At 48.6% G+C, this 16,902-nt stretch overlaps 1 protein-coding gene across 1 annotated transcript in view; it reads left to right on the forward strand.

Annotated features, from left to right (window-relative positions):
• ANKH (ANKH inorganic pyrophosphate transport regulator) overlaps window positions 1–16,902 on the forward strand; it is a 141,241-nt gene that overhangs the window by 84,351 nt on the left and 39,988 nt on the right. The window contains exons 3-4 of the mRNA XM_047093938.1: window positions 6,900–7,018; window positions 10,170–10,253. Of these exons, the coding sequence (XP_046949894.1) occupies window positions 6,900–7,018; window positions 10,170–10,253 (203 nt within the window). The remainder of the gene's footprint in view (window positions 1–6,899; window positions 7,019–10,169; window positions 10,254–16,902) is intronic.

A 16,902-nucleotide genomic window follows, 5' to 3' on the forward strand; every position in this document is an offset into this window, starting at 1 on the left:
AAATACTGTGGCATAACATTCTTTCCGTGAAAATAGGCCGCATCATATATATAGCGACTAGCGTGCGGGTTTCACCGAGACCTTGGAAAAGCACTTGCTTGGGAGGCCGAGTCCTGCTTCTGCCTTCTTGGTGGTGATAAAATTCTAAGAGCATGACTTCCGAGCTCCTCCTCGGCTTTTAAAACAGCTCAGCTTAGGAGGCATAAAAACTGAGTGGCACATGTATTGAGCCCAGTTGCATAAAACCCGTGAATAACAGCTCGTAAACCCATTGTGTGCCTTCAAAACAGCACTGGCTCTATGAGAATCATGAATGTCAGTGGTGAATAAAGGAGCCAGAAGATTAACCCAAACCCTTCACCTTGTATTCAGATGGCAGCTAATGTTTACTTACATGACTGTGAAAGTAAAGGGTGGGAGGCCTTTTGGGTGTTCCTTTTGAATGTAGCCCAGAGGCTTGTGCTGAGAGCAGTGTGAGACAATGAGAAGGTGCTGCTAGGGGCCGGGTGTTCAGCCAAAGTGTTGGTATTGACCATTTAATTTGGGCTGGGGGCTTCAGGGCCTGGGGTTGGGCGGAGGAGAGTCTCTTGTTCCTTCAGCTCAGGCCCTGAATACTAACTCGTGGACTGTGCTTTGAAGAAAGCTTCGGCAGCTCGATTTGATCTGGACCATTTTCAAAGATAGCATATACCTTTGAGAAAATTCCACACAGGAAATGAGTAGGTCTAGGGGCACCTGGGTCTGCTGAGCATCCGACTCTCGATTTCGGGTCAGGTTAGGATCTCACAGTTCGTGAGTTGAGTTCGAGCCCCGCGTCGGGCTCTGCGCTGACGGTGCGGAGCCTGCTTGGGACTCTCTCCCTCTCTATCTGCCCCTCTCTGCTTCCTAAAATAAAAACAAGCAAGACAGAGAGAAATAAATAGGTCTACATAAATTTTTGTTTCAATGGGTAAATCAGTTCCCTTTTGCTACCAGTTTTTATTTGGGTTTCTGAATAACCCTAACATTCCCTGTTTTTGTCATAGCTGAACAAGACTTTGGTACTAAAAGCTAATTACTAGCCGTCAGTAGTCATGGAAGAAAAAAGCTGAATGTCCTGTGTTATCGAAACTGTTATGAGGAACAAGGGATCATTGACATAAAAATCAGCCTCATTTTTCAAATGCAACCTAAAATTTTCAATTTTAAAATCGATAAAAATCTTAGATTTGAATCAGAATGGTTCCGCATCCCAGATGTATTTAACGATTGTTTTGCGTAGACACTTGGAATTTTGTTGGACTGACAGACTTCGAAGTCTAGAGAATCCACCGGCCCAGGAGTTCGAGTCTATTCTGTGTGCCCCAGAGCCTGGCTCTAGATGTCCACATTGCAGAAGGCTTGGGAGTATTTCTAGCTTCTTTGTTAGAAGTTGCCAATAAGTGTCTCATTTTAGCTAAATTGTAGCCACTACTGTTGTCATGGGCTCATGGATGAGACATCACTTTTTTAAATTGCAGGGCGTGGGATTTGCCACACCAAACCTTAATTTAGGCCAGTGGTCAGGGTGTAGGTGTTTTCCACCTCCCCCTCTTAATTAATCTATAAAAGAGAGGAAAACTTGCTGACCGTGTATGTGGGTTCATTGGAGTCCTAGTTAATTTCACGTGCGTGAAGTTAGATTTGCCTGACCTCCTAATTCCCACCGACAGAGACACCACTGCTGTGGATGTTTTATTTCCTTACACATCTATTCTCAACAGTGCCCTGGAAGGCGTCTTGCGTGTTCCAGCCTGGGCAGTCAGCAGAGCTCAGGGGAACAAGTTCCTATGCTCCTACGGGGAGCAATTGAAGTAACTTCTAGAGTGGTTCCATTTGTCAGTCTTCCCCTCTCGGCAAGCTTCTCCATTATTCATGGATTATAGACCAGCCCTGTAAAGGTAAAAAGGTACAACTTGATATAATTTAAACCAGCAAGGGTGCTAGAAATGGACAGTTTCAGCACAGTCACGAAGTGTATCACGAGGTAACAAACCACCCCAATACTCAGTGACTCAAAACAGCATTTATTCTTGGCTCACCGGACCATGGGCCATCTGGGTGGTTCTTTTGGACTTGGTGGCTCATGCCTTTGTGGTCAGTGGAGACTCGGGGGGAGGCTCTGCTGATCTTGGTGGGCTCACTGGGGGACGTCAGCCAATAGTAGGCTGGTCCAGATGGCCTCCGATGGGACAGCTGAGCCCTCTTCCACCAGCCTGAGCTTGTGTGCACAGCTGTGGCAATACCCCAAGTGAGAAGATAGAGACCCACAAGGCCTTTTGAGGCCAAGAATTGGAAGGGGCACCATCACGGCCCCTGCGCGTGACTGGCCAAGACAAATCCCAGGCCAGCCCACGTTCAAAGGGGTAGGGAATATAGACTCCAACTTTTCACCGGAGGAACTACAAAATCACATAGCAGTTAAGGGATATAAGGAGGAGAGAAGAATCAGGGACATTTTGCAATCAGTCTCCCCCAAACACTTCTTTGGGAGACGGTGGATTCATGCATTTATTCAATCAACATGTATTGAACACCTACAGTGGGCTAGATCCCGGGCATTCAGATATGAATAAGGCATGTTCTTTAGAGAGAAGCAAGATATCGTACAGTAAATTATTACAAATTCCACTCCACGGAGTCTTGATACCAATGAGATAGAATTCATGTTCTTGTGCTAAGATTTCACATTTACTTTACTGACTTTATGCACGGGTTTATGATACATCTCTAAGGCCTGAGCAGTGTTTGTACCTCCCACGCCCAAATCTTTCAGGTAAATGTTGCACAGCGCAGATTCTAGAGGGCTGTGTCCTATGTCCCTGTTCCAGCCCCCACGTAGGTAACCAGCCTCTTCACAGTGGAGTTAGCTGGCATAGTGCCTGATGCATATGTCATTCACCCGCATGTGTTGAGGTGACTTAAATACTGGCCATACAAGCACACACTTTGAAATGATTCATTAGAAGCACAGGGGTCAAGTTACCTGCCGTGTGAAAAGCCTAGTAAATAGAGAACCTAGCAACCTAATCAGTACAAGTAAGACTTTTAAGCATGGGAACTTGGGAATTTGAATGAGAATAAGGGTTCTCAAATTTGCCTCTTGGAAATACACATATTGTCCTGTTACTTGATTGGGAGGAGGGCTGTCTCCTCAGTTCCCATGGGAAAATCTAGGTATATAGACTTGTTTGGATTAATATTAATATTTCGTGGCATTTTGCAACAAGTGCTAGTTAAGTCCTGGATGACTAAGCTTGAAGAGCCACTGATTCTCGACAGGGGTCCATCACGCTGGTGGGCCGAGGGCAGGAGAGCTAGGGATCTGAATGACCCTTCCGGTTTCTTCTTGTTCGGGTGGGGTCAAAAGCTGCCTGCCTATAAAAGGGCCAAGGCCAAGTCCTTCTGCTGCAGCCACCCCATGAAATCTGTTTACGTCTCTTCAAAAGCCTTGTTGAATTCTTCCTTTTAACGTTCTGCTCTTCATCAGGAGTATGAGCTGTTTCAGAACAATCCAGGTAGGGCAGTTTATAGAAGCTGAGGGGTAGGAAAGGTGAAGGCTGCCAGCCTGGTAATTATGGACTCTATGCAAAGCACTTGAAACAAATTACCCCCAGCGGACAACTCCAGCCAGGAACAGCTCAGGGGCACAGGAGGGAGGGAGGGGCAATTGGGTGAAAAACAGCTGCTGGGATTTTATATTCCCAACTCACAGGGTGGAGACAACAGCCTTTGTAGTTACAATCAGACTCTTCTCTGTGTGGGGGAGGAGGAGGAGGAGAGGTAAGAAGTAGCTGAAGGAGGAGAAGTAAAAAGAAGCCAGAGGGGCCTCCAGCCCCTAGGTCCCAAAGTCCCCTGGAGCCTGGAGGCCCGGAGGGAGGAGCCCAGCACCAGCTGCCGGCTGAGAAAAGCAAGGGAGTGGGAGGGGCAGAGAGGCCTGGTCCTGGCAGAGGCAGAAAGCCTGGCAACTGAGCTCACCACCCAGCCGTCCTTCTGTCCACTCTCCATTGTCCTGCATCAAGGCGCTATTTTTGATACTTTCGTTGAAGGAGTCTAGTAGGGGGGCGCCTGGGTGGCCCAGTCCGTGAAGGGTCCGAGCCCGGCCCAGGTCATGATCTCACAGTTCATGGGTTCGATCCCCGCATCTGACTCCATGCCGATGGCGCGGAGCCTGCTTGGGATCTTCTCACTCCCTCTCTTTGTCCCTCCCTCATTCTCTCTCTCTCAAAAACAAATAAACATTATTAAATAAATAAATAAATAAATACCTAATAGATACCTTTAGATCAACGTACAGAAGGTGGAGAAGCTGATTTATATTGATCTCTGCCCCCGGGGCCTCCTCCCAAGTGCTCAAACTCACAGGTCCCAGGGAGGAAAAGAATTCTGGCTCCCGTTTTCCTGGAGGCTGCCCGTGTGACTCTGCTAGGGCCGTCCTAACAATGCCGCACAGACCGGGAGGCCAAGACCACAGAAACGCACGGTCTCCCAGTTCACGAGGCTGCACGATGAAGCCGGCAGTACGGTTGCTCCCTTCTGGGACTCTCTCCTGGCCTCCGTGGTTTGAGGGCGACCTGGGGCTTCCTGCGGCTGCAGGGACGTCACCCCCATCTCCAGCTTCACGTCTACGTGGCGCTCTCCCTGTGCGCGTCCACCTCTGGGTCCACGTTTCCCCTTTTTAGAAGGACCCCAGGCATACTGCGTTGGGAGCCCCCCCCCCCCCGCTCCCGTGTGACCTCATCTTACCAAGTTATATCTGCGGTGACCCTGTTGCCAATCAGGTCCCGTTCTGCCGTCCTGGGGAGGGGACGCCACATACGAATTCAAGGGGACGCGCAGCTCTGCCCGGCACCCCGCCCCTCTGGATCTCGGCCTTCCCCGGTTTCAGAGTCCAGTCGAGTGCACTCTGGCATTGTCTGTGGGCTCTAACCTTTACCCCAGAATGTCAGCCCCGTGAGCTATTCATAGCTGCCCGGCGCCTGCCGCTGGCACTGCATTGCTCTGCTCACCCAGCCCAGCTGTCCTCACCCGCCAGGAGGGGACACTCTGCAGGCAGGGGCTGGGTCGCCTCCTGGTAGGTCCCAACACAGTGGTCGATTCCCGACCGAATGAAACAAACATACAAATACACAGCAGGAACAATGAACTCCGAGACAAAACTTCTAAGTTTCGGCGCCCCGAGTAAGCCACTCATTCCCGTGAGCAAGGGACATCTTCATCCTGGCCTTGTGTTTCCGGCTGTCTTGCCGTCCCACGTCTGAGTGCGAGGCTCACCTGACTGCCGCCAAGGCAGGCTGGCTGGCTCCCTCCCCGCCCCGCCCCTGAGCCTTCTGGGTCAGACCAAGCCCTCTCTAGCCCGCTGGTCTAATCTGTGTGCCTTCTGATCCCAATTTGGAGAAGGTAGCGCCTCCTTCCCTCCTTGTCCCACCTTCCCGAGTCTTTTCTCTTTCTGCCCCTGGACACCTGCCTCTTGGAATGCCTTCTTGCTGCCTCAGCGTCTCTGCTGGCCCCACCACGCTCCACACCTGACATGTTTGCTCACCTGGCAGCTCACCAGTTGGTTTTCACCTCTGACCCCCCCCCCTTGGAGGGCTTCAACCTCTCCTCCTGCACTGCCCCCCCCATCCCACCTTGTGCTCCGGATGTCTTAACCATCCCACCCCCCTACCCCTTAAAATCACTTACGTGCACCTCTCCCCGCTCTGGGATTCCCATTTGCGCATCTGAACATCCTCGATATCGTCCCAAAGACCTGGCTGACCTCAAAATTCCCGTGATTCAAGCCTCATCCTGAAAAAGGATGGAGGGCTATTTGTTAACGATCAGCTTCCTCGTATTATCAGTTAATATGGTTTTACGTCATCGCCCAAACTTTGAAGGGGGGGAGGGATCTTACTATTTCACGTAAAATGAGACTCTGTCTGCATTCTATCTCCTTTCTGATTTCACAGCAGCTTCTGTACTTGTCCATATGCATTAATATTCATATTTTTTAATGAAAACAGCAGGAAGACTGTTATTAAAGCTCCATGTAAAATACAATGAAAAACACAATTAGTATCTTCCTCTATAGTCTAAACATGTATCAATAAGGTAAACATAGCTTACTAATTTATTTAATCTTTGCTAACAACCCCTGTCAGAATGCCTAGCCAATACATTCAAAAGACCTTTCTCTTTCTTCCTTTATGTCTATTTGGCAGCTAGGAATTCATTCAGCCGGTATTGGCTCGGTGCCCACATGCTCCTCCCAAAGGATGAAACAAAAAGAATGGCAAGCCGTGAAAAGCTAGGTTTACATTTTTTATTGACGAGGCATATTCACAACTGGGCATTTTCTCTTAGTAAATAAGTAACACTCTATATAAACACGTAGCCTCCGAGCAATCCATCATGCATCCGAATATAGGTGAATATAATGCTTTCATAGTATTAAAATAACAGAAACAACCTAAATGTGTACTAATAGGAGACTAAGTTGATGCTAAGTAAACCTGCAAAAAGGAACCCATTGCAACCACCTAAGTATGGAAGCGTATCATGGAAAGCTGTTCATGGTTTACAAAAGAGTATATATATAGTATGATCTCATTTTTATGTTAAAACACACATGCATAGCCCACACACATGCCCACCACACACACCCATAAAAGAACTGGGCAGTTGGAATCCAGAGCCTTAACCGTGACCCTCCTCTGGGTAGGGGGATGAGATTGTAGACGTTTTTGTTTTGTTTTTTTCCTCGTTGCTCATCTGCATTTTATAATTTTTCTACAGAAAAACAAATGTTCCATTTGACGTTGTTTGGCATCTTCAAGATGAAAAGCTTGCAAAGGTAACTTTTTCTAACATTGCCATGTGTCTTTTTTGGCCCCTTGCAGCTTATAGTGACTTAGGTTACTACATTATCAATAAACTGCACCATGTGGACGAGTCCGTGGGGAACAAAACGAGAAGGGCCTTCCTGTATCTTGCTGCCTTCCCTTTTATGGATGCCATGGTGAGTAATCAATCGTTGGCTCTTTTTAAAAAATAACTATGGTGTACGTAACATACAATTTACCATTTTAGCCGTTCTGACGTATACGGTCCGATGGCATGAGGTAACTTCACATTGCCGTGAACCTCCAGAGCTCCTATTGTCTCGTGAAACTGACTCTGTCCCCATCAGACCCTAACTTCCCATTCTCCCGTCCCCTCAGCCCCTAGCACCACTGTCCTACCGTCTGTGTGGATCGGACCATTCCAGGGATTTCATACGAGTGGACTGAGACAGTATGGCTGGCTGGCTCACCTAACTTCGCATGTCTTCAGGGTTCACCCACGTCGTAGCGCACGTCACAATGTCCTTTACAAGGACCACGTTTTGTTCATCCATTCATCCATCAGTGGACACCTGGGTCGCTGTTTTGATAGTGCTGTTGTGAACATGGATGTACAAGTACCTCTTTGAGTTTTCTGCTTTAATCCTTTTGGGTATATAGTGAGAAGTAAAATTGACAGATTAGGTAATATGTAATAATTCTATTTTTAATTTTTGAGGGGCCCTCATACTGATTTCCATATCAGCTGTACCATTTTACATCCCCACCAGCCGTGTGGAAGGGTTCCAGTGGACCGTTGACTTTTAACCAGTGCATCCTGTCCCTTTGTTTTATTATGAGAATTGTCTGTATTTGTCAGAAGTTCTGGCAGGAGGCCAGAGAGCCTACTTGAAAATTTGATTTAACTATAAAGATCTTTTCTGAAATATTCAGGATCAAAGGATCAGGACAGCTTTCTGATAAACTTACCATTGGTGTGGCTTAACCACCCAAATCTTTTTAGAATAAGAATCTCTTGAATATATTGGTAGGATTTCATTACTTTAATAGCCAGCTTTATACATTACTAAGGGCAGCTCCCTTCCATAGATTAAATCCTTTGTCATGATACTAAAGAGTGCTCAGAGAATGCTTTTTTTCTATTCCTCTGTAGTATAGGTATAAAAGAGACTTAGCCAAAAAAAAAAAAATCTATATGTCTCTATCTATATATAGATAGCTCCAATAATATTCAATGATGGAAAATAAACCCCTTCTTTGGGCTCCATTTTAAATTACTTTTAGGAGGAGACTTAAAAATATTAATATGGGAGAAAATATGTTAATATGGGGGCGCCTGGGTGGCTCAGTGGTTTGAGCGTCCCACTCTTGATTTCGGCTCAGGTCATGATCCCAAGGTCGTGGGGTCAAGCCCCATGCCAGTGTCCGTGCTGAGCACGGAACCTGCTTGGGATTCTCTTTCTTTCTCTCTCTTAAATAATGTATATGCTAATCTGTACAATTTTTCACCACCCTTCACCCCAAGTTTTATGTAGTGTAGGCGCATGAAGTGAGTGGGCATCTGCCTGGAGGCGAGGCCACCGCCCCACATCCTTGGCGAGATGACACAAGGCCAATTGCCCGTGGTCCTTCTTCTCGAGTGTTATCAGCAGTGTCAAACTGCCTGTAGTTAGGTTACTGATGCAGCCTCACTGAATGGCTGCCCGCTTTCCACCGGTTGGCACAGTAACCTTAAATCCTAAACTCGTAGTTTCAACACAGAGGCCCTGATGCCCAGTTGGTGTCACATCAGTGTAGGTGCGAGGATCTGGGCATTGGAGCACTGGTACCTGGATTTTCTTTTCCTTACTTATTCCCAAATAAGAAATTTAAGACACATTACCCCCGCCCCCCCCCCAAAAAAAAGAAAGAAAGAAAAAAGGCACAGGGGCGGGATTTCCTAAAACCAGATTCCCCATGGTGTCCACGCAGGCCTGAGGAGGCACCACAGTGCTTGAAGTCAGAGAACTGAATGATGTGACCTTTATCACATCTGAAGTAAAAGCCCAGCTTCCCAGACAGAATCTGTGATACTGCTCTAATGCCCACCCGCCATCTGTATGGGGACTCTTAAACACGTAGAAGAATTACGGTTATACAGTGACTTCAGGGACTCGGGACTAAAAGCGAATCACAGACTCTTACGTGCCCCGTGTTCCATTTTCCTTCAGGTGTATTTATTTGCCATGAGAGAGTTTCTAAAACTCAGTATGACACCAGAGCATTGGTGATCAACACCCTTTACTTCTGTGTTTCGTTTATCAACTGCCCCCAAAGACCCAGCAGTAGGAGACTGCTAATAAAAGAACAAAATGGTGAGCACTTATAAAGAGCCAGGTGATCCCTCCCCAAGCTCCCCCCCTACACATCCATACCTGCACCGTGGCCCTGGTGGATTGGTTGGAGAGATAATATTTGAAAGCCACAAAGCTTACCATCCAGATGGCTTTGGTCAACAGAGATAGCCCACAAGCCACTATTTGCAAACGTTATCGACGGTTTGCATTTCTTTCCACGTCTGGCACCTCGGGACCTGTGAGCTGAGGGAGGATGAGCTGCTCTGTGCAGCCCCAACACAGACCTAGGGGAATAAATTGTATTTGTCCGATTGTGTTTAGTTCACATGAAATGTGATTTCCATGTCAGTCCGCATCGGCCTTTACAGGTTAGAGGGATCATCTTTCAACAGATCCTGTCTTGAACTCCCGGCCTCCAAACTCACCTTTCCCTGGGCTTTCCATGGTCTGCTCCCCGCAGAGGACCTTCCTCGTAATTGCCCTCAAAAGCAAGGTGTCAGATCAGATCCTGCCCTGGCTTGAAAAGAAGGAAGAAGAGCCCTCATTAGAGCCCTAATCAGCTGATGAGAACCCATAATGACTGTAATAACTTAGACCCAACCTGGAGCCCTCATTATAACATGCTTCGTGTAAGGAGAACGCTTCTGCCTTGGCACTCCGACCGCCCCAGAGAGGGAGAGGCGGCGTTTCCTCCGTTCCTGGTAGCCACCCAGCTTTCCTGCCAGGCACGTGGACCTAATGAGTACACTGGCCTGCGTATAATCTGTCCTAAATAAATACCGTGCAGTCACGGATGCCACTTAAAAAAATCTTGTGTGCACCTAGCCATCAGGCCAAGTTCCAGTCATTTGACCAACTGAAAATTTGTCCTGTGCTCCTAAGGTGTCGGGGGGTACAAAGTCTATTTCAGGAACTCCCAGGAAATCCTAACGACCAGAAGTGAGCCAGTGCTGACAGCGTCTCTCACGCCCAATCCTTTTCTTTCCGGCAGGCATGGACCCACGCCGGCATTCTCCTGAAACACAAATACAGTTTCCTGGTGGGATGTGCCTCGATCTCAGACGTCATAGCTCAGGTAAGTGTGGTCTGTGTGCCGCTCAGAGCCTCTCTCTGGCGAGTGACAGAACCCACCCATGCCTCACTTACATTCATTCACCCTGCCGTGCATTCCGACTTTCCCCAGATCAAACGTGGACTTCGGCAAAGGTTTGTCAGAGTAGAGAGAAAGCGAAGCCGTTTGCAGCGTAAGTGTGTATAATCCTGCTGGCTGGAGGGTGGTAGGAATTTAAAGTCAGTGGCAGAGGTTTGGGCTCGCACGGGAAACAGCCATCAGGTCCCAGCTAGTACATGTCTGGTGGTCAGAGGGTCACTGTGCACTTGGCTGGACGCACACTTGGCCCTCTGTGTGGCCCAACAGTACATGGTCTGTCCCTCGGTCCCAGAGGGAGCTCTTAGGAATTGCTCTTATGCCACCCAGGGCTGCCATTCACACGTCATTCGCCCACATTTGAAAAGAGCCAGGACGTTGGACCCACGCTGCACGCTTCCTGCTGAATCCAGGCCCCTGGGGTCTGGCACCAACCCTGATTTTCCATTTTCCTTCCCTTCCTCTGCCACCGGGGATACTGCCTGAAACATTTCAGCAGGAAATTAGATCTAATTCCTATAATCTATAAATTAGGCATAGTTCCTGCCATCAGGGGTTTGGGAGAACAAGGTCTTCACAGAGGAGAGGGATGGACTGATTTCTTAAACTCTTTTCCCGATTCCCACTTCCATTCTGGGAATGTTTCTAGGCATCTCTGCCTGGTTTCTTCCCATCATACATGCTAGTCTTTTAGCCACCTTTGTGAAATAATCTACGGTCAGACCGTGAGTACCTCCCTAAAGACCAACAATTCCATCTCCAGATTAATTGCGTTTACTCCGTGCATCACTATTAAAAGTAATTTATGTTATTCCTATGAACACTCTGTGTGTGTGTGTGTGTGTTTGCGCACACATGTGCACGCCCGAACACTGGCTAACATCATTCCTTGATGTATCTTTGTTAATTTTCTTTGTGAGTTACTGGAGATTTTTGTCCGGAGCTTACTTTTATTTAACTCGTCCTCGGAGACATGAACTAAACTGCCTTATTCACTCTAATCACTTAATGTGAAATAAAGGAAAGACTTCTCACGGGCAGCAAGTCGCATCAGCAGCTCCCTGAGTATTTTGAGATGCATGTTTTCTGAAGGGCAAACAAATAGAAAAGCTGGACTTTGCCTATGATAAATATAGTAGGCATCTAAGGGTGGAAGAGAACACTATATCCCTGAAAAATGCTCTGCTGAGCACACCCACGGCCTTTTCCTTCTCGGTTTGAAACCCAGTCCTGGCCGATGCCTGCTGGGAGGGCTCGCAAATGCAGAATAAACAGATCTGGTTAGTAAGATGGGAGCTGGATTCAGATGCCATCTGGCCCCCGGCTATTCCTGGTGAAGTAGTTATTTTAAACCTTGTAGTTTAAACGCCTGAGGGAATAAATGCAATTTTTGTTCCTAAGTCTTTTATTACCCCTGCCTGCACCCCCAGCTTTATTCTTCTTGCTCCTTGAAAGCATTTAACTACCGGATTTGGCAATGAGTAAATAGATCTTAGGCAAAGTCCTTTGAAATGCCACCTTAGCATAGATACATAGCAAGCAGTGGCCAATGGTAAAATGAACATGGTTTATAACGTCTTGAATTTCAGTGGCAACTCTCATTTTTAAAAATTTGACGAGGGGTGCCTGGGTGGCGCAGTCGGTTGAGCGTCCGACTTCAGCCGGGTCACGATCTCGCGGTCCGTGAGTTCGAGCCCCGCGTCGGGCTCTGGGCTGATGGCTCGGAGCCTGGAGCCTGTTTCCGATTCTGTGTCTCCCTCTCTCTCTGCCCCTCCCCCGTTCATGCTCTGTCTCTCTCTGTCCCAAAAATAAATAAACGTTGAAAAAAAAAATTTTTTTTAATTTGACTAAGCTAATTGGTGTCTCATCATAGTACAAGAAAGCTCTCGGTGTGGTTCACGCAGGCAATGCTTTTCTGTGCCACTATTACTCTCAATGGTGCTGTTATGTTCTAGTAAATGCCAAAGGGTTTATGAAAAATACTGCTGTCTCTGTTATATTTCACAATCACCTGGTCAATATTTGCTCAGTATCAAAATGAGAATTCTCCTGGGGTTGTCAGACCTTACTCGGGCCTCCTGTCCTAGCCCTTGCCTTCTGAAGTTGGCTGAGGGCCCCAGGATGGGAGGCCAAGATTCTAGCTCAGTAATGATGCTGCACTACTGTAAATCCCCTTGCCTCCTGCCTTTTCATCTCAGCCTTCTGGCAAGATCCCACTCTTGAACCACCCTGTGATGCACCTGTCACCACCTGCATGCAGGTAGCAAGTGCTCCTGCACGAAGTTCAAACAGCGGATGGGGCTCCTGGGTGGCTCAGTCGGTTAGGTGTCTGACCTCCGCTCAGGTCTTGATCTCGCCACGCGTGAGTTCGAGCCCCGCGTCGGGCTCTGTGCTGATGGCTCAGAGCCTGGAGCCTGCTTCGGATTCTGTGTCTTCCTCTCTCTCTGCCCCTCTCCCACTGGTGTTCTGTCTCTCAGAAATAAATAAACGTTAAGAAAAGTTAAAACAATAATAATAATAATAACAATAATGAAGAAAGTTCCACAATGGGACCGACTAATCAAACCACGGATCCCTAGTCTCCTCACTCACCTCAGCTGACTCCAGTAACTAACTCAGAGGCTTCCGTACCCTCCTCACTCTCCCTGTAGACGAGCTCTCTCCCCACTTCTCTGCGAAAATTGAAGCAACCAAATTCTTCAACTTCTGGCCACCAAACCTACAAGCCTACCTTCACAGTCTGGCATCACTTCCGTTTTCCGCCATTTTAGAAGAGGTGTCCCTTCTCTGTGGTCCAGAACCACTTCTTCCACCTGTGCCTTGGATTCCGTGCTTTCTCAAGAACTTTATTCAGTTTATCAGTGATCCATTCTGTCTCCCCTGGGGCATTTCCCTTAACGTGTAACATTTGAAGACAAGGACAATAAGATTTTTCTGGCTCCCATGTACCTCTCTAGCCACAATCCTCTGTCTTCATTACTTCACAGCCAGACTTTTTGCAAGAGTGGTTTTCACCCACTGTCTCCATTTCTTTTTCACGTCTCATTTATTCTTTTACCGACTCCAGGTGGACTTCCACCCCCATCAGCCCACCCAAATAGTTCTTGCTAATGACCTTCATGTCACTTAACCCAGTGGACGTTCCCTGTCAACTTCTCAGACATCCCTTCACTCTGTTGACTGCTCCTTCCTGCACAAAACGTTCCTTCCCACTGGTACTCAGCACCACGGTCCTGGTCTGTCTCCTCCTTCTGAAGGCCCACCTCCTCTATTCTGTGAACATGTGGACCTTTCTCAGCACCTTTCTCTCTCTCTCTCCTCTCTCTGTTCTGTTCTGTTGGAGAAACATCTAATTCATGCCCGCCTTCCAGATTGGATACCAAATATCTATAGCCAGACCCTCTCCTCTGAGCTCCAGACAACCTATCTAAATGTCCCTGTGGTAGCTCCATTCAGCTCCTGCAAAGCCACCCCAAGCTCGAATTCCTATCTTCTCTATCAGACGTTTCGGTGTTACGCAAATCAGTGGCACGCATCATCTGGTCAGAAACCCTGAACCGTCCTACGAGCACCCTGTTCACCATCAAGCCTTTTTGATTTTTTCCTAGATATTTCTTTTATTTTAAAAAAGTTTATTTATCTTGAGAGAGAACACGAGCAGGAGAGGGCAGAGAGAGAGAATCGCAAGCAGGCTCCACACTGTCAGCGAAGAGCCCGACACGGGGCTTGAACCCGTAAACTGTGAGATCACGACCTGAGCTGAAATCAAGAGTCAGACACTTAACCAACCGGGCAGGCGCCCCAGTCGTAGATGTTTCTTTTATCCGCCCTCCTCTCCCCATCTCTGCCTCCCCTCCCACCCGGATGTCTCCTCTCTTGCCTCTGCCTCTGCTCTGACCCACCTCCTCCCTTCCCCACTGCCACCCCTGTAAATCCGTTCTTTTTACCTCATCCCCTGCTTGGAAGCTGCTCCCGATGGGGTCACCTGAGTGGCTCAGTCGGCTAAGCATCTAACTCTTGAATTCGGCTCAGGTCACGGTCCCGGGATGGAGCCCCATGTCAGGCTCCACACTGAGTAAGGAGCCTGCTTGGCATTCTCTCTCTTCCTCTCCTTCTCCTCTCTCCCTCTCTCTCTCTCTCTCTCTCTCTCTCAAAATAAGTAAATAAACATGAAAGAAAAAAAAACCTAAGAAATTGCTTCCTGGTGTTCTTGAGGTAAAAAACTCAAAATCCTGCTCACGGCCAACAAGGTACTGAAGACCTTTGGCCTTGCTTCCTCTCCAGCTTAGCCTTCTCCTCTTGTCCCCTTGCTTCCTGCACTCCAGCCACGGGTACTCCGTTCGGGGCCTCGGTAGGGCAGAGCCCCCTTCCACTGGGGCTTTTCACCTCAGCCCCATCTTCCCCGGGAGGAAACGTGCTGCCTCAGTTCTCCCCACCTGCCTCCGACGCCTGCCATTCCTGGATAGTCTCCTGCGGAGACTGTAGGTCTCAGCTCAGACAGCACCCAGGAAGACGCCCTCCCTCACAGCAGCCTGGCTGTCCTAGCACAGCCACTCTTCCTTCCCGGTGTCAGCGGGCGCTCGCCAGCGCCATTGTGTGATTAAGGTCCCTGCTTCTCCGCTCGACCGTCCGCTCCCCAGGACAGAATTTGGGATGATCTCATTGATCACTGAATCCCGGCACCCAGTACGAGGCCAGCACAGAACAGGCTCTCACTGGGAAAAGTCCTCACCAGTGAGGCCCTACGTTCCCCCTCAGAAAATAACCCAATATTTTCGGTGGCTGTATCAGACTCAGAGTCATAATTCTGGACTTTAATTGCAGAAGGCCCCGTGTTATTTTACTTTATTTCATTTCATTTCATTTTGAGAGAGAGAGAGAGAGAGAGAGAGCACGCGTGCAGGGGAGGGGCTAGAGAGAGAGGGAGAGGGAATCCCAAGCAGGGTCCCAGTTGCCAGTACAGAGCCCAGCACGGGGCTCAAACTCAAGAACTGTGAGACCATGACCTGAGACGAAATCAAGAGTCGGACCCTTGGGGCGCCTGGGTGGCGCAGTCGGTTAAGCGTCCGACTTCAGCCAGGTCACGATCTCGCGGTCCGTGAGTTCGAGCCCCGCGTCAGGCTCTCTGGGCTGATGGCTCGGAGCCTGGAGCCTGTTTCCGGTTCTGTGTCTCTCTCTCTCTCTCTGCCCCTCCCCCGTTCATGCTCTGTCTCTCTGTGTCCCAAAAATAAATAAAAACGTTGAAAAAAAGAAAAAAAAAATTAAAAAAAAAAAAAAAAAAAGAGTCGGACCCTTAACGGACTTAGCCACCCAGGCGCCCCTGCCCCTTGTTATTTTCAGTTGGCAAACAATACAATCCACAGTGATGGTGTCAGCTCTGTGATAGGTGCTGGGCCACATGGCATTGAGCTATTAAACGCGCAGGGAGGCTGTGAGAGCCACTGGCCCAGTGCTTCCCACCTTCCCTCGGTCCCAAATAGCCTGCCATGATTCTCTGGCTGTTTCCTGTCATCGCCACACTCACCCTTCTTTTGGCCGAGTCCCTCTTTTTTCCGTCACCTCCGCATCCTCCTCCGTGGCTCTGCTCGGCAGGCCTCCATCTTGCATGGCCATCCTGACGGCCCTGGGGGTCTTTCCTGGACTTAGCAGCGGGGGGGATGATCCTTACGTATTCATTTCTTGTACAGTGAGTTTTCAGTCTCTGCACAAGGTCATCTTAGTTTGCTCTGTACGTTTTCTAGCTGCCAAACGTTCAGCTTGTTGCACATGCACCAGTGTGAGTTTGCATGGCGGCTCCTTAGAGGCATCTAATGCTTTAGAGACATCACTGCACATCTTGGCCCCATCACAAACCCCCTGGTCTCCTGTTTCAAACACAGTGCGTCCTTAGCAAGGCTTCCCCAGCTGGTGTTCGCATTTTCAGTTGACATTTGATAGTTCCACTTGGAAGGAACAGGCACGGAGCCAGGTCCGGGCATCTTGACTTCTATCACTGGGCTCTGCTGTATCCTCCGAGAGCGTGAGCGCGAGTGTGAATGTGGCCTGACTTGTGTCCATTCACATTGTCGGTGCTGCGGGCAGCCTGGTGCGTCCACGTGGCCAAGCAGTGCCTCTCTCTCCTGCATCCCCGGAGGCTCCCTGTCCCAGTCAGCCTCATGTACTGGGTTTGAGAAGGACATCCGGGCACGAGATTCATCGATGCCGTCAACAAACCACCTCTAGCATCTGATGCTTTTACTGCGTTCAGAAGTTTCTCTGTATTACCCTGCTTTTCTGTGTGTGTTCCCTACAGCAGCGGAAGGCCCTCATCCAGTTAATCACGCTCAGTCTCCAGCTTCCTTTTTAACTTTCTGTCATCACTGATCTCTTGGCACTGAAGTGATCAGGATAAGCCTCCTCTGGTCAGGATCACTCGATGGCGGTATATTTTGCACACCTATTGTTCCACAGATATTTGGCCATTAAAGTCGCTCTAGCTCGGGGTGCCTGGCTGGCTCAGTCGGTAGGAAATGTATGTAACTCTTGATCTCAGGGTTGTAAGTTTGAGCCCCACGTTAGGTGTTAGAGATTGCTTAAA

This window comes from Lynx rufus, unplaced genomic scaffold (assembly GCF_022079265.1).
Source record: "Lynx rufus isolate CCGP_SWC_20201006 ecotype Redwood Valley unplaced genomic scaffold, mLynRuf1.p SCAF_1, whole genome shotgun sequence".
Lineage (NCBI taxonomy): Eukaryota > Metazoa > Chordata > Mammalia > Carnivora > Felidae > Lynx > Lynx rufus.